The sequence below is a fragment of the Schistocerca gregaria genome, chromosome 4 (genome assembly GCF_023897955.1).
Source record: "Schistocerca gregaria isolate iqSchGreg1 chromosome 4, iqSchGreg1.2, whole genome shotgun sequence".
NCBI classification, from domain to species: Eukaryota; Metazoa; Arthropoda; class Insecta; order Orthoptera; family Acrididae; genus Schistocerca; species Schistocerca gregaria.
The window spans coordinates 402838939-402863061 of record NC_064923.1 but is presented as its reverse complement, the minus strand read 5'-3'; the positions used below and the strand labels follow the sequence as shown (position 1 = coordinate 402863061).

Genomic DNA, 24123 nt, shown 5'->3' with positions numbered 1-24123 from the left:
GTTCTTCCTGAAGTCTGAGGGTATTTTGCCTGTCTCATACATCTTGCTCACTAGATGGTAGAGTTTTGTTAGGTATTGCTGTCTCAAGGCTGTCTGTAGCTCTAATGGAATGTTATCTACTCCCGGGGCCTTTTTTCAACTTAGGTCTTTCAGTGCTCTGTCAAACTCTTCACGCAGTATCATATCTCCTATTTCATCTTCATCTACATTCTCTTCCATTTCTATAATATTGTTCTCAAGAACTTCACCCTTGTATAGAGCCTCTGTATACTCCGACCATTCTGCTATCCCTTCTTTGCTTAGAACTGGGTTTCCATCTGAGCTCTTGATATTCACGCAAGTGGTTCTCTTTTCTCCAAAGGTCTCTCTAATTTTCCTGTAGGCAGTATCTATCTTACCCCTCATGAGATATGCCTCTACATCCTTACATTTGTCCTCTAGCCATGCCTGCTTAGCCGTTTTGCGCTTCCTGTCGATCTCATTTTCGAGGAGTTTGTATTCCTTTTTGCCTGCCTCACTTACTGCATTTTTGTATTTTCTCCTTTCATCAATTAAATTCAGTATCTCTTCTGTTACCCAAGGATTTCTATTAGCCCTCGTCTTTTTACCTACTTGATTCTCTTCTACCTTCACTATTTCATCTCTCAAAGCTACCCATTCTTCTTCTACTGTATTTCTTTCACCCTTTCTTGTCAATTGTTCGCTAATGCTCTCCCTGAAGCTCTCTACAGCCTCTGGTTCTTTCAGTTTATCAAGGTCCCATCTCCTCAAATTCCCACCTTTTTGCAGTTTCTTCAGTTTTAATCTACAGTTCATAACCAATAGATTGTGGTCAGAGTCCACATCTGTCCTTGGAAATGTCTTAGAATTTAAAACCTGATTCCTAAATCACTGTCTTACCATTGTATAATCTATCTGAGACCGTCCAGTATTTCCAGGCTTCTTCCATGTATACGACCTTCTTTTATGATTCTTGAACCAAGTGTTAGCTATGATTAAGTTATGCTCTGTGCATAATTCTACCAGGCAGCTTCCTCTTTCAATGCTTACTCCCATTCCATATTCACCTACTACATTTTCTTCTCTTCCTTTTCCTACTATTGAGTTCCAGTCACCCATAACTATTAAATTTTTGTCTCCCTTCACTATCTGAATAATTTCATCAATCTCTTCATCACCTGCAGAGCTAGTTGGCATATAAACTTGTACTACTGTGGTAGGCATGGGCTTTGTATCTATCTTGGCCACAATAATGCGTTCACTATGCTGTTTGTAGTAGCTTACCCGCATTCCTATTTTCCTGTGTTGATGTTGTGGTCTTCAGTCCTGAGACTGGTTTGATGCAGCTCTCCATGCTACTTTATTCTGTGCAAGCTTCTTCTGCTCCCAGTACCTACTGCAGCCTACATCCTTCTGAATCTGCTTAGTGTACTCATCTCTTGGTCTCCCTCTACGATTTTTATCCACCCCGCTGCCCTCCAGTACTAAACTGCTGATCCCTTGATGTCTCAGAACACGTCATACCAACCCATTCCCTCTTCTAGTCAAGTTGTGCCACAAGCTCCTCTCCTCCCCAATTCCATTCAATACCTCCTCATTAGTTATATGATCTACCCATCTAATCTTCAGAATTCTTTTGTAGCACCTCATTTCGAAAGCTTCTCTTCTCTTATTGTCTAAAGTATTTATCGTCCAGGTTTCACTTACATACATGGCTACACTTCTTACAAATACTTTCAGAAACAACTTCCTAACACTTAAATCAATTCCATACAAATACTTTCAGAAATGATTTCCTGACATTTAAATCTATACTCGATGTTAGCAAATTTCTCTTCTTCAGAAACTCTTTCCGTGCTATTGCCAGTCCACATTTTATATCCTCTCTACTTTGACCATCATCAGTTATTTTGCTCCCCAAATAGGAAACTTCCTTTACTACTTTAAGAGTCTCATTTCCTAATCTAATTCCCTCAGCATCACCCGACTTAATTCTACTACATTCCATTATCCTTGTTTTGCTTTTGTTGATGTTCATCTTATAACCTCTTTTCAAGACACTGTCAATTCCGTTCAACTGTTCTTCCACGTCCTTTGCTGTTTCTGACAGAATTACAATGTCATTGAACCTCAAAGTTTTCATTTCTTCTCCATGGATTTTAATACCTACTTCGAACTTTTCTTTTGTTTCCTTTACTGCATGCTCAATATACAGATTGAATAGCATCGGGGAGAGGCTACAACCCTATCTCACTCCCTTCCCAACCAATGCTTCCCTTTCATACCCCTCGACTCTTATAACTGCCATCTGCTTTCTGTACAAATTGTAAATAGCCTTTCACTCCCTGTATTTTTCCCCTGCTGCCTTCAGAATTTGAAAGAGAATATTCTGGTCAACATTGTCAAAAGTTTTCTCTAAGTCTACAAATGCTAGAAACGTAGGTTTGCCTTTCCTCAATCTTTCTTCTAAGATAAGTCGTAGGGCCAGCATTGCCTCACATGTTGCAACATTTCTACGGAATCCAAACTGATCTTCCCCAAGGTCGGCTTCTACCAGTTTTTCCATTCATCTGTAAAGAATTCGCATTACTATTTTGCAGCTGTGACTTATTAAACTGATAGTTCGGTAATTTTTGCATCTGTCAACACCTGCTTTTTTGGGATTGGAATCATTATATTCTTCTTCAAGTCTGAGGGAATTTCACCTGTCTCATGCATCTTGCTCACCAGATTCTAGAGTTTGGTCAGGACTGGCTCTCCCAAAGCTGTCAGTAGTTCTAATTGAATGTTGTCTACTCCTGTGGCCTTCTTTTGACTTAGGTCTTTCAGTGCAATGTCAAACTCTTCACACAGTATCATATCTCCCATTTCATCTTCATCTACATTCTCGTCCATATCCATTTCATAAAGTAATGTTTAATCACCACACGAAATTCTTTTTCGTCCATTTTTGAAAAATCACTCAACTTCCTTGATTCACACAAATGCCAAACACAAAGAAATAGACCAATATGGCTTAAACATGGTGTGCATTTTTTTCCAAAGATGCTACTAACTAAACATGACCTCGATATTCGTCGATGGTGCCATCTCTCAAACTTTGCATGGACTTTTCAAATACCCCTCGTATTACAGATTTTTGCACCAAAGTACAAAATTCCAATACAAATCTTCAAATAGGAAACATAGCCTACACGAATATTATTTTTACTTCAAATATTACAGCTGCAAATGGCAGAGTTCATCCTAATTCCATTCTGAACTCCAGAAAAATGCATGGTATGCACAAAAATTATTTTTATGTCTAGTATATGTGATTGAAAATTTCAGAGTGAATTTAATCACTCTTGTTACTAACCACAAATATCATTAGGGAGTATATGTATTGGGAAGTTACTGTAAGAATCCCTAGAACCATAAAGAGGTTTCTGCAAGATGTTCAGTTACCAGCTTTATGCAATACTTTTTGCACACTTTTTTAGAATACATACTTTTCAGGCCTTAGCTATGTTATGCCATAGGATGATACAGAGGGGCTACACAGTGAAATTATTCGAAGTACACCAACGAACTGTCTGGAGGTTATATGTATTTAGTATTTTTAAGTCAGTTTGATTCATTTGTAATTGCATAATATAAGTTTATAACAACAAAAATAATCAATTTTTGACAATAAAACGTAATTGGATGGATGAAAGGTCTACTCACTTAGCAGTGACAGGAGAATCTTTAATAAAAAGTTTTACCTATGCAAGCTTTCGAAGCCAGTGCCTCCTTTTTCTGACAGAAAGGTTGAAGAAGAATGAAGAGGGGGAAAGGTAAAGAACTGAAAAGGTTTAGGGAAAGGGTTAGAGTTCAGGAAAGTCACCCAGGACCCTGGATCAGGGGAGACTTACCAGACAGGCTGAAAGGAAAAACTGATTGTTGGGGACTGCATTTGCCTGGTGTTAATGGGCTATGGCAACAGGCTAATGATGTGAGTGTCTTAGATAACAGCACGTCATCACCTGCAGTGCTTCTCCTGGGCTTTTGCCCATATTGATTGGATCCTAGACGATGGGAAAATGATGGCCTTATCGGATGAGTCCTGATTTCAGTTAATAAGAGCTGATGGTAGAGTACGAGTGTGACGCAGACCCCACAAAGCCATAGACCCAAGTTCTCAACAAGGTTCTGGTGGTGGCTCCATAATATTGTGGGCTGTGTTTACATTGGCTCTGGCCCAACGTAACCAATCTTTGACTGGAAACGGTTATTTTTGGATTGCTGGAGACCTTTTGCAGCCATTCAAGAACTTCATGCACCCAAACGACAATGGGATTTTTATGGATGACAATGTACCATTTCACCCAGCTACAGTTATTCATGATTGGTTTAAAAAACATTCTGGATGATTCAAGTGAATGATTTGGCCACCCAGAGTGCTCGAAATGAATCCCATCAAATACACTCCTGGCAAATGAAAAACGAACACCATGAATTTGCCAACCCAGCAGGGGGAAATTTTATTAACATGTTCTTGAGGACCTATACAACACACAATCATATAGACAGGGCCTTATGAACATGATTACAGTCAACAGACAGTGCACAATGTCATCGCTAGTGCCGTATATACGCTCCTTTTGCACCAATGTCTTACGGAATGGCCTGCCATGCAATTTCAATCTGGTGCCTCAGATGGGCCAGAGTTTGTGCCAGACAAGCTGACCATGCAAGATGATGCTTCATCTGGTCCCGAACATGCTCAATGGGGGCCAGATCCAGGGATCGACCTGGCCAGGGTGGTTGATTGTAGATTGTAAATTGTCCTGTTGTCTACATAGCAGCTTATGCATAAGACATTGGACAAGTCAAGTTATAAATATACAGGCTGAAAGTAATTTCAAGGCATACATATGTAAACTTACAATAATACACTTTACACGTAAGTAAGTATTTATATAACACATTTCATAAATTTAAATATTCTTCAATGGAGTAAAAGCAGTGATGCTGTAAATATGACTTTAGAGATTTTCCAAATGTATTGACCTCAGTGATAGCTTTTATTTTTTCAGGAAGTTTGTTATAAAGCTTAACTCCCATGTGAAAAGTACCTTTTTGGCACAGTGTTGTGCTGATTTGAGTCATATGTAAGTTTCTGTTTTGTCTGGTAAAGAGCTCATGTATATCACAGTTTTTTGTAGTCTCCTGTCCTTGCCTATTACATTTAATTTAAAGAACAAAAGGGTTTCCATAATGTATACACATGGTAATGGGGGAATACCAGATTTCTTAAACAGGGGTTTACAAGAGTCTCTAGGCTTGCACCCAAACAAGATTCTAATGGCCCTTTTTTGTAGTTTAAAAGTGCGATTAGCTGTTTTAGAGTTTCCCCAGAAGGTGACCCCATATCTAAGACGAGAATGAAAGTACACATGATATGCATTCAATACTGTTTTCTCACTACAGCATGATTTTAATGAACAAAGAAGATAACATGTTTTGCTCAGTTCAGAATTGAGATATTCAATTTGATTATTCCATCTGATGTTACTCTGCAGCCAAAGTCCTAAGAATTTGGTTTCAGTACTGTTACCAACTGGCTCATCATTGATAGAGACTGATGGGATAAACATGTCCTTGTTAGGAACATTGTGGAATTTTAGAGCAACGGTTTTCTTACTGTTTATTACAAGCTGTTTACTCTGTGCCCAATTACTAAGTTGTTTCGTGACCGTGTTTACTGTCTGCTGTAACTGTTCATCGTCGCCTCCTTATGGTAGAATCGTGATGTCATCTGCAAATATGATTGTTTTGTGTGCATCAATATTTAAGCTTAGATCATTTATGTACAGAAGAAACAGAAGGGGTCCCAATACGGATCCTTGGGGTACACCACATTTTATTTGTTTATAGTCAGATAAGTGATTAGATACAGTTTTTAGTTCAATATTTGTGTGCTTGATGCACACTGCCTGCATACGATTTGTCAGGAAGGAACTGATCCACTTGTTGGACAGACCTCGAATACCATATCTTTCTAGCTTTGATAGCAGAATTTTATGGTCCACCATGTCAAAAGCTTTTGACAAGTCAATAAAGACTCCTATTGTTTCCTGTTTTTTGTCCATCAGGTTTAGAATGGAATTGATGCACTCTTGTTGACCTCTTATTTCTGAATCCATGTTGTTCATTACATAGGATGCTGTTTCTATTAATAAATTTCATAAGTTTCTCATAGATCACTTTTTCCAGTACTTTAGAGATGCAGGAGGAAATTGTGATGGGTCTGTAGTTATTTACATTGTCTTTATCCCCTTTTTCAATTACAGGAATAACTTTTGATGTTTTCAACACATCAGGGAAAGTGCCTGCCTCAGAGTGAGCAGTTGCATAAATGTGTGAGTACTTCAATCAGGTTTGATGCGCTCTTCTTTAACATTGTTGCAGGTATACCATCAATACCTTCCGATTTCGAATTTTTTAGTCCTTTTATTGCTTTAGCTACTTCATCTTGTGAAACAGAACTGATGTACATTGATCCTCTACATGCACTTACTTTATATTCCTTTGCCTGGGTGCTCTTAAAGTTTGACTGTAACATATTTTCAGCAACACCTGTGAAAAAGTTGTTAAATGTGTTGGCTACTTCTAAGGGGTTTGTTACTTTTTTATTTTTATGTGATAGTGTTATATTTTTCCAAGGTTGTCTCTATTCTCCGCATTCTTTTTTTATAACACTCCACATAGCCTTTGATTTATTAGCTGAATTATAAATGATTTCATCATTATGCATTATTTTTGATGCTTTTATTACATTTCTTAATATTTTGGAGTATTTTTTATAGTATGCGCGTACTACAGGTGAGGAATTTTTTGAGTTACATATTTCATTAAGTAGTCTTTCCTTCTGGCATGAAACTCTTATTCCCTTTGTGATCCAGCTGTTTGTTCTAGAGTTTCCCCGTATGGTTAATGTTTTCAGTGGGAACGCAAGTTCAAAGAAATGGGTTAATACATCAATGAAAGTGTTGAATTTTTCATTTATATCGTTCATTTTGTACACTCCTAGACATTTTTCTTTCTGTAATAAGTTGTTGAAGTAGTTCACATTATGCTGATTATTACTTCGATATGCTGTTCTGAAAGACATGTTGTTAATAATACTGCCTTGTACTTTTATGCTTAATATTTGAGCAAGATGATCACTAAAACCTGCATTGAAAATTCTTAGTGAGGTGTTGTGTAAACTCTTCTTGACTAGAAACTGATCAAGAGCTGTTTGGCAAGTTTCTGATACTCGGGTAGCTGCTTTTACTTCAGCCTTTAAATTGTAGGACGTTGCAAGGTTCAAAATGGTCTCCCTATTTCCACTATTTGTGAGGAAGTCAATATTGAAGTCCCCACAGATTATCAATACACAATCCATTTTATTTACTTTATTTAGTAGTGACTCCATTTTGATTAAGAAAAGTTCAAAATTCCCGGATGGTGATTGGTAAACTGTAGCAATAACCAGGTTGAACTGAGTAATTTTTATAGCTGCAATTTCATAATCCTTTTCGACATTTGCCCTAGTTAAGTCAGGTAGTGTAATAAAATCTACATTATCCTTTGTGTAAATTGCTACCCCACCCTACTTGCTGTTTTTCCTGCAGTAGTAAGTAGCCAAGACAAATTTGTTTATTTTCATATTCTGGATTAATTCTGGGTTAAGCTAGTGCTCAGAAATGCATAACACTGAGATATCATTAAGTTCGTGTGTTAATAGAACGTTAATTTCATCGATCTTATTACGCAGGGATTGCACATTATGGTGATAAATTTTTAGTTCGGGCGTATTCACGGTTTGGTAATTGGGAATCATATTTACAGCATCACAAACCTCTAGTTTAAATTAGGAACGTCAGAAGTGTTATATTTTTGTTCTTCTTTCTTGTTTATTTTGTTTTCCTCGCTTTTGGAAGGATGTTCAGGAAGCTGATAAATTGTTCTATCCCTTACAAGTCTTTCTTTAATTATTTCACTAACACAATCACAAACAACTCTTTTCCCTTCATAGTTCAAATGCATTCCATGCTTCGTGTGCAGATTTCGATGCAGCTTGCTTATATCCAGTACATCGCACTTAGTGTGTTGAGAACACAATTTCCTTATTTTAATGTTCGTTTTCCGAATTTCTTTGTTTACACACGAACTATAAATCAGATCATGCCTATGAGGAAGTGTGGCAACTACTGTGTTTCTGCATTTATTAGCTTGTAAAAAATTCTGTAGCGTTTTCACGCAAACCTCTGCTTCATTTTTTGCCACATCGTTTGAACCCATTATACAGATGATAGAGTTATTTTCTTGCATTAATTTCGTCTGAGAGTTAATGTCTGCAACATTTTTACATCCTGCTCCCGGTTTCACTACACTAGTCACTGCTATGTCACGATTTTTCTCACGGAGCATGCTGGATAGATTCCTGCCATGAGTGTCTGTTACTCTTTTTTCCTGATGACCTGTGTTTGTTGTTGACATTATTTGAAAAAACGCTTTTCATTTTCAGTTCACTGCCTTTTTCAAGTTTACGATCATTTGGAGGGTCGTTATCACAGTCACTTGTTTGCAAAACATGATATTTGTATTTTTCCGAAAATGTGACAGTTTCAGCAAACTTTGTTGTTCTTTTTGTAGTTGGGAACACTATTTTTGTACGGCACTTTTACCCACTCGGACGATATATTACTTTTGTCTTGCATCACTTCACTTAGTGTTGGCTTCGATCGCAGATCCCGATTTTCTTTCTTCAGTGAGTCAATATCGCTTCTTAAGGAACTGACTATGAATTGTAAGCTAGCAATTCGATCTTTAAGCGTTGTTATTTCAGTGTTACAATTCTTACAAACTGCCTTTTTAACAGCATAACTATAACTATTTCTCAAGTTAGATTCACACACTTCTTACTCAAACTCTATCAGTTGCACAGATGTTTCACGTACTCACTGTTGTGGTATGCTAACAATGTTGCAGACACAGATGGAGCTCCGTATGCCATGGCAAACTGGCTGCCATTGGCTCTGGTGGTGATCAACTGCTGTGCAGCTAGCAATGTTCCACAACCAATAACGAAGTTCCTCGTGTGTCCGCAGTGCTGTGCAATTGATCATCACATGCACCACCCTCTTGTAGTGTCCAGTGCAAGTATGGTGAGTCTTCTTCACTTGCATCAATGTGTTCAGTTTTCATTTTCCAGGAGTGTATTTATGTAACGTAACTAACACGTCATTTTGTACACAAAATCCTGCATCAGCAACACATTGACATACATCTTCAAGGGCACATTGGGTGGCATGGGATACATGTGCTCACATCACCTTGCCAGTCTGTGAACAGTAACATGATTGGTTAGATGATGGTTTGAATGTACCGTGCATTGTTCGATGTTCCCGTGACAATCACCACAGGAGTACGCCAAGTGTAGGATATTGCTCCCCACACCATGATGCCAGGTGTGGGCCCTGTGTGCCTCTGTCGTGTACACTCCTGATTTTGGTGCTCACTTGCATATGCCACACACACATATGACCATCATTAGCACCAAGGCAGAAGTGACTCATCACTGAAGATGACACATCTTCATTAGTCCTTCCATAAACACCTACCACAATATCACTGGAGGCAGTCTGAATGATGTTGCAGCAGAAGATGCCCTAATGGTACATGGGACTGCAGCCCTACTTCATGGTTGTGATGGTTCTCACTTATACCCTTGGAGCAATGGTGTCCGTAGATCATTAGGAAGTGATGGTGCAGTCCAGTATGGCACTTCATAGGATGTGGCAATCTTTGCGTGCATCTGTGTGTTGCAAATGTCTGAATCCAGGTCGACAGGTATGTGCACCTTCTGCAGACTGCTGGTGAGAACATCGATGCATTGTTGAGAGCTAATGCCCCATGTGTTGCGCAATTCCTTGGTACATCCACCTGGCCTCTCACAAGCCCGCTATACTCCCTCACTCAAACTCCATCAGTTGCACAGATGTTTCACGTACTCACTGTTGTGGTATGCTAACAATGTTGCAGACACAGATGGAGCTCCGTATGCCATGGCAAACTGGCTGCCATTGGCTCTGGTGGTGATCAACAGCTGTGCAGCTAGCAATGTTCCACATCCAATAACGAAGTTCCTCATGTGTCCGCAGTGCTGTTCATTTGATCATCACATGCACCACCCTCTCGCAGTGTCCTGTGCAAGTATGGTGAGTCTTCTTCACTTGCATCAATGTGTTCGTTTTTCATTTTCCAGGAGTGTATTTATGTAACATAACTGACACGTCATTTTGTACACAAAATCCTGCATCAGCAACACTTTCACATTTATGTACAGCTATAGAGGCAGTATGGCTCAATATTTCTGCAGGTAATTTCCAATGACTTGATGAGTCCATACAATGCCAAGTTGCTGCATAATGCTCAGCAAAAGAAGGTCTGTCACAATATTAGGAGGCATCCCTGACTTTTGTCACCTCAGTGTCTGTATCATACATGAATACACGTTGATGAATAGAATACTTCTATTTTGCCATTTCAGTTGAAAACACTTGCACTCAGTACACTGTATCCCATAGCCTAAGAAACACGTGCTCCCTGCACAACAATTTATGTGAACAAAGGCCTCGCAGAGGAAGGAAAATATACTCTCCACTGGCACCGCTGCCAGTGTGACAAGAAAATGCCCACCATGTGGTTTGCCTTAAGGATTGATGACCTTGCAGGGGGACAATAGCAACAAAATTTGGCATAGCTTAATCTACAATGGCATATACACTCCTGGAAATGGAAAAAAGAACGTATTGACACCTGTGTGTCAGACCCACCATACTTGCTCCGGACAGTGCGAGAGGGCTGTACAAGCAATGATCACACGCACGACACAGCGGACACACCAGGAACCGCGGTGTTGGCCGTCGAATGGCGCTAGCTGCGCAGCATTTGTGCACCGCCGCCGTCAGTGTCAGCCAGTTTGCCGTGGCATACGGAGCTCCATCGCAGTCTTTAACACTGGTAGCATGCCGCGACAGCGTGGACGTGAACCGTATGTGCAGTTGACGGACTTTGAGCGAGGGCATATAGTGGGCATGCGGGAGGCCGGGTGGACATACCGCCGAATTGCTGAACACGTGGGGCGTGAGGTCTCCACAGTACATCGATGTTGTCGCCAGTGGTCGGCGGAAGATGCACGTGCCCGCCGACCTGGGACCGGACCGCAGCGACGCACGGATGCACGCCAAGACCGTAGGATCCTACCCAATGCCGTAGGGGACCGCACCGCCACTTCCCAGCAAATTAGGGACACTGTTGCTCCTGGGGTATCGGCGAGGACCATTCGCAACCATCTCCATGAAGCTGGGCTACGGTCCCGCACACCGTTAGGCCGTCTTCCGCTCACGCCCCAACATCGTGCAGCCCGCCTCCAGTGGTGTCGCGACAGGCGTGAATGGAGGGACGAATGGAGACGTGTCGTCTTCAGCGATGAAAGTAGCTTCTGCCTTGGTGCCAATGATGGTCGTATGCGTGTTTGGCGCCGTGCAGGTGAGCGCCACAATCAGGACTGCATACGACCGAGGCACACAGGGCCAACACCCGGCATCATGGTGTGGGGAGTGATCTCCTACACTGGCCGTACACCTCTGGTGATCGTTGAGGGAACACTGAATAGTGCACGGTACATCCAAACCGTCATCGAACCCATCGTTCTACTATTCCTAGTCCGGCAGAGGAACTTGCTGTTCCAACAGGACAATGCACGTCCGCATGTATCCTGTGCCACCCAACGTGCTCTAGAAGGTGTAAGTCAACTACCCTGGCCAGCATGATCTCCGGATCTGTCCCCCATTGAGCATGTTTGGGACTGGATGAAGCGTCGTCTCACGCGGTCTGCACGTCCAGCACGAACGATGGTCCAACTGAGGCGCCAGGTGGAAATGGCATGGCAAGCCGTTCCACAGGACTACATCCAGCATCTCTATGATCGTCTCCATGGGAGAATAGCAGCCTGCATTGCTGCGAAAGGTGGATATACACTGTACTAGTGCCGATATTGTGCACGCTCTGTTGCCTGTGTCTATGTGCCTGTGGTTCTGTCAGTGTGATCATGTGATGTATCTGACCCCAGGAATGTGTCAATAAAGTTTCCCCTTTCTGGTACAATGAATTCACGGTGTTCTTATTTCAATTTCCAGGAGTGTACATTGCAGTTGTTCAAGCAAACTGGTGCCAATTCAAGAGATTCACAATCTAGAAGATCCTGAGTAACATCATACAGGACAGATCAATTCATATGTGTACAGAGTAAACATCAAAGGACCCGTACCACACATCAAAGTTGTGAGGAAATAAACAGTATGTGAGCAGTTCCAATCTTTGTCTCAATAGTGCAATGCCATATGCATGAACAAGGTTGAAAGGGTTACTACACAAACAAAATAAGACGAAAAGATCACACTGGGTACAGTGACATAAAAACTGGAGCATGCAGCAATAACCCAAGGCTTATTCATGGACAAATCTAAGTTTGAAGTACTTTTAAGTATTTATCAAATGTTTATTTTTGTTGACTTCATGGAGAATGTATGATGAGTGAGCAGTGAAGCATGGTGGAGATTTGGTCATGGTGTAAGGACATTTTGTGGATGGTAAAGTTGGTGATCTAGTGAGAATTAAAGGAGGAAGGAAGGATACTGAGCAACAATGCAGCTCAAACTGGCAAGATACTTATTGGTTATGGGTTTGTTCTGCAGCAGGATAAAGATCCCAAACATGCTTGTAACTTGTGCAGAGGGTATGTCAATAGAACAGACAAATGTGGGAAACTGAATATGATTTGGCCAAGTCAGTCACCCAACTTAAATCCCACTGAACTTTTATGGGATTAACTTGATGGGGGAACAGAAAACTCAGATCATCTAATCTTAAAGATCTATGGAATAATTTACTGATGTGATGGACTGCAATATCTGCTAGAACACTACAAAATCTTATCTCCAGAATGCCATGATTTCGAATGCCTTACTTTGAAGAGGCCAAAATCTAAACCATATTGTATTGTGCTTTATTACAAAGAGAGAAAATATTTATTTTATTGATCTACTTAGGTTGTACAGTGTGTGTGTACACTGAAATAAAGTACATAGCTGTTATCACAGGGATACAAAACTTTTGATTAGTAGTATACAATCACTTCCCAGCTATTTCTACTAGTTTTATTTTTAAGGAAGAAAACATATGAGCACTTCCTCTATATCCTCTTTTTCTAAATCAAGTCTACTCATTATCAACTGTACATTTTGTAGTCAGGTAGTCATGGGTCATCCTCATCTCCTTCTTTTCTCAGTTTCCCACCCCAATATTAGTTTTGGTTTCCTTTTCCTCCATTCTTCTTATATGTCCACACCACTTTACTTTCTTTCCATCCAACACACTACATATATCTTGTTTCACTTCCATTCTCTTTAAAAGTTTATTGTTTCTTACTTTTTTATATTCATTCTGAACATCTACAAATGCCCATATGTAATACTTTCAGCTCAGTAATAATTTTCTGACTAGTTGCTCAGGCCCCTGCTGCATATAAGACTATTCTCTCTGATGCAGACTTGAATATCTTCCTTTTAGCTCTATTTGTCAAATTTATGATCCATAAAACAGAGTTGAGTGTCCCAGTGACCTCCCAACTGTTGTTAATTCTTTTATTAATTTCAGTATCTGATCTTTCCTTTTTTCTGAAATAGATCCTAAGTAGCAAAAATTATTTATATTTTGGAGTATGCGATGTGATTAGTACCTATATGAACTTTAAATAGTGTTGATGACATGGTGTAGCCTTTAATTAATTCTTATTTGTTATAAATTTGTACAAAAACATACTGTCAATTTTAATTTGGCATGTCTTAACTTTAGATGTATATTTTACTATCTTAACTAAGGAGTCCTGTATGTTTGACAAGTGTAACATTATCCAGAGTAGTTACCTTGGAACAGTGCTGTATGTTGAACAGTGCTATATGTTTTTTCTAACTCAAATGAAAATGATCCATTTTTTCATTTTTCCTTTTATTGCCTAATAAAGTTTAAAACATTTACCACTATGGAGCTATAGACAGTCAGAATTGCTACCATGTGCATTTTGAGTTCACTTATTCTGGTACAGTATATAAAGAGCAATTCAATGAGTTACTCACTGAGGTCTATGGTCTTATGGCCTGACACTTTATTCTGCTTTTTGTGTGTAGCCACTTCTGCTATCCTCATATGACTCCTACAGTATTTAGTGATACGCAATAGCTCTTCAACATAAACTGCAATTACATTTATGTTGCAGTTTTATTTACCCAAAAATGGCTGACTTATAATGCTGATATCTAACTTATGGAAGAAATATGTGTATGTGATATATAAATGTTAGGTTAGTAAATATTATTTAGTAAAGATGATGTTTAACTGCTGCTAAAGCAGAGACTGAGATCTAGTTAAGTTGCATTTGCAGCATAAGTCTAAGCCGGACAAATGTTTTGGTAAAATACAGTAATACAATTTAAAATTTTGTTCTCTAATTGATGAAGAGCTCCTAATTGTTCTATCTGAATTGTGCTTTAGAAAATATTGAGTACAGTATTACCGTACTTGGCTTTGTTGCCTTCGTAACTCTGTTTTTTATCACTATTCGATCCTTAATTAGATCTAATGTAAACAGATGTATACTAGCAATCCTACAAAACTAAACTTCTCATTTTCCTTTATTTCTGCAGTGCTTTTTAATCACTAAAACATAAAATTTCAGAAGTCCTTGCAAGTTTTAGGAATTTTTTCAGCATCAGTGTTGTAACTGCAAAGGACGCTATTCAGAAAGTGCAGTCTTTACCAATCTCATCAGTATCATAAGTATTAGCCAAATCTCATCTATGAGGGCATGCTGAAAAGTAATGTCTCCAAATTTTTTGTGTGAAGACTCTTAGAGCTTTTTAAATAAAACCAGTGTTGTTAATAGTCTACATCTTTACTCTTCATGTCTATATGTTTGAAGCCCTCTGTAGTTAGAGGACTTCGAATTGTAGTGTTTAACATGGTGGTTTGTCATATTACTATGTAGATGCAAGAAAAACAGCATGCTGTAATCGAGTTTTGAATCTGAAGAGTTCATACCCACAGGGAGTGCCTTCTCCTTCAATATAACAATGCCACATTCCAGTATAACAATGCAACATTCCAACACCTTGGGTTCACTGTCATCAGTCATCCTCCGTGCTGTCTTGACTTGGTCCCATTCGATTTTCATCTGTTTCCTAAACTTGAATGCCTTTGAGCACTTCACTTTGATAGTGAAGAAGTGGTGAAAACAGAGGTGAGGCTGTGGCTCCATCAATAAAGTCAAACATTCGACAGTAACTATATCAACAAAATGGTATCTTGTTTGGAGAAATGTGCTTGTCACCCGTGTGACTGTTGAGAAATAAATATGTAGACATGAATTAAAAAGATGTAGAATGTTAATAATGCTCGTTTAATTTAAAAAGCTTTAAGAGTTTTCACATTCTACATTATTAATATACAACTGGCAACTGCATGGTAATGACTGTCAATCAAACATGGTGTTTCATGAATAATGGCTGCAGCTTCATCCAAGTGACAACCAGCTCTATTTGTGTCTACAGTACACCTGTGATGTTTTTGATACATGAGAAGTGTTCCTTGTTCTCACCTCTAGACACTCTAAAATTCTGTACACTTTTTTCTTTACACCTTTACAAGGTGCTCCTCTATTATTTAGAGATGACTGCAACATGTAACTACCTGTTTGCTGATTACTTTCCTGTTTTTGTTACTTGTACCTTATATTTGTATGGGTCACATTATTAAATTTTGTCAAATAATATGCATCGCTGTTTCTTACCAGTTCATAGAGTTCTGGCATTGTCTTTGTATTGACAAATTCTTGAGTAGTGTAATTATTTGCCTTGTCTGATATGTAGACTGGGTTGAACCATTCATAGAGTGAATGATAAACACCAAATCTTAAATCAGTTTTCTCACGAAGTGCAGCAGCAAGATCTCCTGAAATGTAAAAATTATTATTCATCACATATTTGTATTGATGTTGTTGATCTTCATTTCATTCCAATACACTAATTTCAAAAACGTTTATTTTGAAATTTTGTTAATGCCATTCACAATTTTGATGTGTAGATAATGAATTCAGGCATAGAAATAGGGGTTGTAATTAATACATTTAATGTAAATGTGGTAATGGTGATTCCTTGATGGAATATAAATATTTTAAGGAGTAAAGGTAACAAATCTCTTGTACTGCTACATTTTCTGTACTTCTATAGTTTTGACACTGTACATAACAGATAGGGATCATTGTTCCATTGTTCAGAAACAAGTACATATTTATTTACTTTCCTTGTTGATCATATTTAGTGTAGTGTACTAGATTACCTTGGGTTTGTCTTAAATCTAGAGTTTTACAATGAAAATTAATCACATTTGTATGTACACATTACAAATTACGTACAGTAAAGTTCAAGTAGTCAATTACTGAATCGAGGCAGGGGTAGAGTAGACAATTTCTAACAGATCTTTCAAATGCAGTTCTATTTAACATGCCATTTCAGTCATTTGGCAACTTGTTCAACAGTTTTAGTCTCATACACCCGGTACCTGCCTAATGGCAGCTTGTACTAGCTATGATTATATGTAAGTTTTCTTTTAATCTGGTAGTTTGATGGTGTCTAGCAGATTTTTTTCTTATACTGCTGTTAATGGCAGCGACAGTTTTTAAATAAACATCAGTGTGTCCACCACATTCATATATGGTAATGGTTATACTTTTCATATTTTAAACAATAGTTCACATAACTTTCTAGCACTGCATCTTGTAATATTTGTAATGGCTCTCTTTTGGATTCTGAAGGTCCCTAAAGCTGCTGGGGTATTTTCCAAGAATATGAGCCCATATTTTAGATGCACATTAGAATATGTACAAGAAGTGTTTCATTAGTGACTGCTCCTTTTAAGTTGAAATTGATATAACCGATATGTTTGTCCCAAATTGAGTCACTTTGCACCAAAATCTGAAGTAATTTTGTTACCTCTTTATTTACAATGTGTTCACTCCTAGTGGTGACTTCAGGGCAATGTAAGATGTTATTTTAATAAACTGTGAGATGTAATGATGGCCAATACCTATCTTCAAGGGGTGAAATATTTGGTATTGCCAACAGATACATATCAAAGTCACATACTACCTAGCTTTTGGAACTTATATGTTGTCTGACAAAAAAGTGAAGCATCGGAAGGGGAGGAAAGACAAAAAGAAACTTCATGAGTTTAGAAGCTATGTGATGTTATTTCAGTGATTACAGTCTGCCTGCTTAGCTGAGCGGTAATGTGCTTGCCTACCATGGAACGGGCCCGAGTTCAATTCCTGGCTGGGTTGGAGATTTTCTCTGCCTGTGGACTGGGTGTTGTGTTGTAATCATTATCTAATCATTACCGACGTGTAAGTCGCCCAATGTAGTGTCATCCAAAATAAGACTTGCACCCGGTGGCCGATTTGAGTGCCAAATTTACAGAGAACTTGTAAGTATGAGCCCACTTAGCAGCATAATGTTGCACTCCCTCTGGTGTGGATGCATTCACTGAATCTGTTGGGAAGGCCATCATGAAGTAATTGTATCCTCCTGTGAGGCAAGCTGGACCAATAATTGTTGTAGCTGGTCCTTGATATCCTGGATACAGGCACTGTAATAGGGCTGACATATGAGCTGGTCCCTCACATGTCCTATCTGGGGATTTAGCTGGCCACAGGAGTACATCAACACCACACGGACTCTTCACAGACACATGCAATGTGTGGATGAGAACTGTCCTGCTGAAAAATGGCACCATGGTAGAATAATGTGTGACTGAACACATGAGGACACAGAATGTCCATGACTTATCATTGTGCTGTCAGAGTTTTATCAATGGCTACCATCTGTCACCTGAATTTATGGCCAGTTGTTCCTCACACCATGATGCCTCAAGTAACACCACAGTGCCTCTCCAGAACATTGGAAGAATTGGACCTTTCCCCAACTAGCTGCCATACTTGTGGGTTAGTGCAGAACTATGATTCATCACTAAATACGGAGCAATGGCATTCATTAGCATCCATGCGTCCCAGTCACGCAACCACTTCAAACACAATATTTTGCATTGTGGCATTAATGGCTGCCTATGCATGGAACGGTAATTCTGTATTCCATCTGCAGCTAGTCTCTGACAATGGTGTGGGATGACACAGACTGATGCAGGGAGTCCATTATTTATTCTTGGATGGTGGCTGGTGATGTCATGAGGTAACAATGTGCTTGCTGCAAAATATGACAAACATTCCTTCTGGTCATCAGACATGATTGACTAGAATCTTGATGATGAGTATGCCTGCCCTCATGTTCTTATGCAGTCCAGCATTAGGCCTCTCTCACATCTGAATACCTCACAAATCTGGTTATTTCACAATTCAACAAGCCACCCAGATGTGGACCCACAATGAAGCTGCTTTTTAAAATGTGTGAGGTGCTGATAAGCTGTCTCACATGTGTATGCAGCATCTTCTTGTTCTTCACAGTGCTCATTCAAAATCTGACACTGTACATGCCCCTTGAGGACCATCCATAAATTACGTTACACATTAAAGGGGAGCAAGGGGTCAACAAAGTATGACATCATGTGACAAGGAGCGGTACAAGTCACAAGCTTTAATACATTACATGTATACATCTAAGGTATTACAACTCTAAACTTCAACTCTAATGAAAAACTTTAAAATGTTACCAACTCTATCAATATTATCAAATAAGGTTTAAATTTGTTTGTATCACTTTTTGACATATGGCAGCTGTACAAATTCACACTCACTGTACTTATGGTGTAATGCATCAGCCATCTTTGACATAAATCAAATGGCCACTACTGCCTTTGAGCCTTTGACAAAAATTCCTGCCGCTCTGATTTCATTTATGTTTAATTGTTTATATCATTCACTCAACACTTGACTTTTTCTGAGTGATGGAAGTGTTTTTCTTAGTTCTACTATTTTGTGATTTTCAATTTATCTAACATGTTTAAAATTAGTAAAAAAATTGATTTAGGTATTCTTTACTGCAGACTGTATGCAGTATACAGTGCAGCTTATGCTGCTAAAAATAAATAAAACATACAAGACCAAGTTAATACCTTATGTTGATGGCTGAAAAGTAGTGTAAGGTTGAAGTAAAATGGATCCAAAAATCAAAGAATTGCAAGTAAAACTGATGAAAAAGAAAGTGACAGTGATAGATTTTTTCCAAAAATCCCTTCATTAGGGAAACAAAGCAACTAGAGCTCATGGCCATAAAAGCAAGTTTGTGTTTTACATTATTTTAATATTTCATTATCCCCCTATTAAAAATATAGCTAGTGTTCTACAACTAATTAAAAAATGGAACTACCCAGTCAGTTAAGTTTGTTTGTTATTCAGTACTTATAAAATAAAATCATCAACACATCTTTCTGTCTGCCTGTTCAAGGTAATCTTGAAAGATTCAGGTTCAATTTCAATGCAGTTTTCTCTTTCGTGTAACCATATTCTTCAGGGTAGTTTAGTATACACATTGTGTAACATGCCTACATTCCACATTTTATATGTTTATTTTTAATTGCAAGAAGAAATCAAACAGGACATACCATAAGACACTAAAGGTATTAATATGAAATCAAGTGGGAGGCAGTTACTTCAAACAGTATCTTAATCAGCACTTAATCAGAACACTTCTTGGAATAAAACTGTAGTACTGGAATTTGAGCTCGCCAGCTTGCTGTTAGCATGCAATGCTAGCAGGGTGACATAACAATAAAAACAGCGTTAAGGAAAGACATTCAGCAGAAATATCAGTGCAGTGGAATGACAAAAAAAGTAATGAGTTTAAAACACAAACTATTCTAGAAATTTGTGAAGGTAATTCCAGCTTAAAAGCTGCTCTTAACATTTGATACAACTGTTGGTCAGCCTACAGTAGAAGAAAATCAATCCAATTTACCTGAAGATATAAAAGAGAATGCAATTTTTGGTGACACATTGATGATCAATATTGCATTGGAATTATCAGGTGCTGCAAAACAGTGAATGACTTACAAGTCAAACTATGTAAACGAGGCTATACTATCAGTCAATTGGGATTTCACTTAAGACTCCTTCCTAGATGAGTCAATACAGAGAAAGGAAAAAAAATCATACTAACTGTTCCCAATATATTGTGCAAACCAGAATATATAACAATGAAAACAATCAATTATTGGCAAAATATTTAAATTGTATAGATAAAACATTTGCTCACCAAGCAGCAGCAGAACACACATGTAAAAGACAGTTATAATTAGCAAGCTTTTGGAGCCAGTGGCTCCTTCTCATGCAGAGGGGTAGAAGGGGAAGGAAGAGGGCTGAAGGAAAAGGACTGGAGAGATCTAGGAAAAGAGAAAGATTTCAGAAAAGTCAACCAGAACCATGGGTCAGGGGACACTTGCTGCATGGGATGAGAAGGAAAGACTGATTGTTGGGGACAGCATCGGACAAGATTTGAAAACCTGAGAGCTTAAATATCAAAGACAGGGTAAATTGCAGACAGATATTACTGCTTAAAAATCATGCATGAGTTAATAAAAGTGAAAAGCTAAGTGCATTGTACATATCAGAGATGGGAGAGGGTGGTGAAAAATAAAATAGACGGGTAAGGAAATGAAAGATGTAGAAAACTTAAATGGAGTGAAGTAAAGAGTAGTTACTGTGATGGAGGCAGACAGAAGTGGAAGCACACAAGATAAATGGTATGTGTGAAAATAATATTTTAAGTAACAAAATTAACAAATTAGATGCTGGTGTAAAGGTGCCATCTCTGTGTTACAAAAGACTACGGAAGCAAACCTCAGGTAAAGAGGCATTCAATAAAGCTGACTGAAAAATAGCAGATAATGGCTCTAAAATTAAATTACTTCACCAGAGTGTGCAATACGCTTCCAATAAATCAGAAAAAAATATTAGTAACTGGGCAGCCAAATGTTTTTATTATGACAGAGCATGAATGAAATAATGGTGTATAACCTAAAAGGATGTAAAAAAATGGCACATTACTGTAGAAGTGAACACAAAAGTGGGGGTATAGCTATATAAGTTGATAGTAATGTAAAGTATCTAGGAAAATACAAAAAAAAGCTCAGTAAAAACTGGATCACAGCAAAAACTATTCAGAGTAGAGAAGAATTAAAAGAAGTGTATAAAAATTATCAGGAGGAGAAATGTTTAGCAAAGGTAAGGTGTACAGAAACATGAAGAAAGTCTACAGCAGGGTGATTAATGAGACAAAAGCAAGTTATCATAAACACAAAATTGAAACTTCCTCAAATGTCTCCAAAACTGTCTCGGAATACATAAACACAAGCAGAAGAGAGACAGAAGCAGCAGATCATGTAAATATCACACTTGCGAAGGAAGGAACATGACTAATGATCCATATGAAGTATCTGATATTTTCAATCAGTACTAGATAGATGTAGTGGATGGGTTGATCAAAAACCAAAACATCTAAATAGTAAATAACATAAAAACCTCCAAGATGGTAACAGATTGTATATTTCTATCACCTACAGAAGAATCAGAAGTCATAAATATAATTAGATCTTTAAAAAAGAAAAATTCAGAGGGATTGGATGACATGTCTCCAAAAATAATTAAGCATATTTCTAAATACATAAGTAAGCCTCTCACATTCCTTAGAAATAAAATATTACAGAAAGGAACAATTCCAAATTGCCTAAAGAAAAGCCAAGTAATTCCCATTCACAAAGGGGGAGACAAAGGGAATATCAGCAACTAAAGACCTATTACAGTCACATCTCTACTGTCTACAATTATAAAAACAGCCATAAAGGATAGGACAGTAAATTTCACAGCAAAATGTAACATAATAAATAGCGCACAGAGTGGTTTCAGGAAAGATCAATCTACAAAGACAGCAGCAGCAGATTTCACAGATTATATAGACTTAGTCGGGGCTTTGTAAAAACAGGAATAAGTCTGTAGTTTATTCCTCAACCTATCAAAAGCTTCTGATCATGTGTCACAGAGTCCTGTTATAAAAACTAAACCAGTATGTCATAAGAGGCAGAGCAAATAATGTTATCAAAACATTTATCAAAAATTCAAAAATAGGCAACAAGCATAGAGATAAAGCATAGAAAGGGCAACAGATTGGGAAATGTATTCTCAGCATTAAAAATTAAAAAAAAGAGTTGTAGTGCAAGGATTGGCATTGGGACAATTACTTTTTTTTTACTCTATCATTAAATGCCACAACAGAAGCTGTAAATGAAACAGTGGCCATGCATGTTCACAACACATTTCTAATAATCATGAGTACATTTGCAAAGGACCTTGAAACCAGAACAAGTTCAGAGATGGATAGGGTATACAAATATTTTGAGGGGTGCAACCTTTTCATGAGAACACAATCAAATAGGGCAGTCAAAGCAGATTATCTTGATATCAATCTTTGGGACCTCAGAATTTCAAAAGTTTATTTCAGTAAGTTTCTGGGTTTGATGATAGATAGTCTCAGGACATGGGAGACTTATACAGATAAAATGGGCTAAAAAGTTAGCATGAATATATTTCTCATGAGAAAAATGTCACAAACTGTTGATGATGACACCTTGTTAAAAATGTTTTATGTTGTAATTTAGCCATGTATCTCTTATGGTAGATCTGTGTGGTGTAGTGCTGCTAATATACATGTCAGCAGATTACTTAAATTTCAAAGAAAGTGATTAGATGCATTGGAAACCTATCACCAAGACAGTCCTGTAGAAGTAAATTCAAAGCATTGCAAATGCTTACAGTGCCAGATCTGTCATATGCTATATTTATGTATCTAAAAGTAAAATGTATAGCTATGATGAACAAAAATATACATAAGTACAGTTCTAGGTGTAAAGATAATTACCACATGTATTAAACAAGCTTAAGTTAAGTGACAGAGAACCTAACATAGCTGGATGTATATTATATAACAAACTTCCAAACACTATCAAGAACTTAAAAACACTGTCTGCTTTCAAACAAAAACCACATCATCTGGTCTCAGCTTGTTACAGTGTAAAGGAATTTTTAGATGCAAGTGCAGCATTGTAATTGAGTTTCTTAGAATATATACAACTGTATATATTTAGTTTAACGTATAATTTTATTTTTATGGTATGAACTTGTAGTCTCTTTTACAAAGGTCTGAAAAATTTGATATATCTAAGCTTTTGTGTAAATAACAAATGCTTTGTAACACACCTGTGTATATCCTTGTGTATCAAGTATAACTACCAAAGGTCATCTAAGGATGGAAAAAAAGTAAATTTTGAGACAGATGATGGAATGTCTGTCAGTGTACTGCTACTATGTGTAAATTAATCCAATATCACCATTTTACAGATAAAAGACTCTAAGCCCAAATACAAGGTGTAGGCATAAGCCTAGGGCTTCACCCATTACACAGCTTTCAGCAACCAAAGCATTTGTTAATGGACCAATCATCTATTAGATAATGTTAATAATTTCATTATATTGTAGTATCCACCATTTCAGATTCTGGTTTCTATAGTAATTTATTATCACTGGAATCAGCAATATTTAATTAAATGCATATTATTCTGTAAACTCAAAAATTCATCTACATAATGACTGAAAATTACTGTCTACCCTTGCCATACGAGTGTATGCTAGAACTTGTAATATGTACATAAGTGTATTATAACTACTACTAAAAGAATGTTTGATGAATATTTACCTAGTAGATCTCTCTGGGGGCCTACATCCATAGAATTCCAGCTGAATGAGTATTTTGATGGCCACATTGTATAACCTTCATGATGCTTGCTAGTAAGCACAACATACCTGAAACAAAATATATTTGCTGTAGTTGTGGTTACTGATAATAGGAGAAGTAGCGTCAATGCATTTCAAATGATGTGTTATGAAATTTTAACTTTCATTATCAATGAGCTTCAAACATTACTTGTAATATA

General features: G+C 37.9%; 1 protein-coding gene across 1 annotated transcript in view; it reads right to left on the bottom strand.

Annotated features, from left to right (window-relative positions):
- The window catches only part of LOC126267506 (alpha-L-fucosidase-like), a 93987-nt gene that overhangs the window by 22173 nt on the left and 47691 nt on the right, over positions 1-24123 (bottom strand). Inside the window, exons 3-4 of the mRNA XM_049972803.1 lie at positions 23886-23992; positions 15923-16083 (exon numbers count right to left, since the gene is read on the bottom strand). Of these exons, the coding sequence (XP_049828760.1) occupies positions 15923-16083; positions 23886-23992 (268 nt within the window). The remainder of the gene's footprint in view (positions 1-15922; positions 16084-23885; positions 23993-24123) is intronic.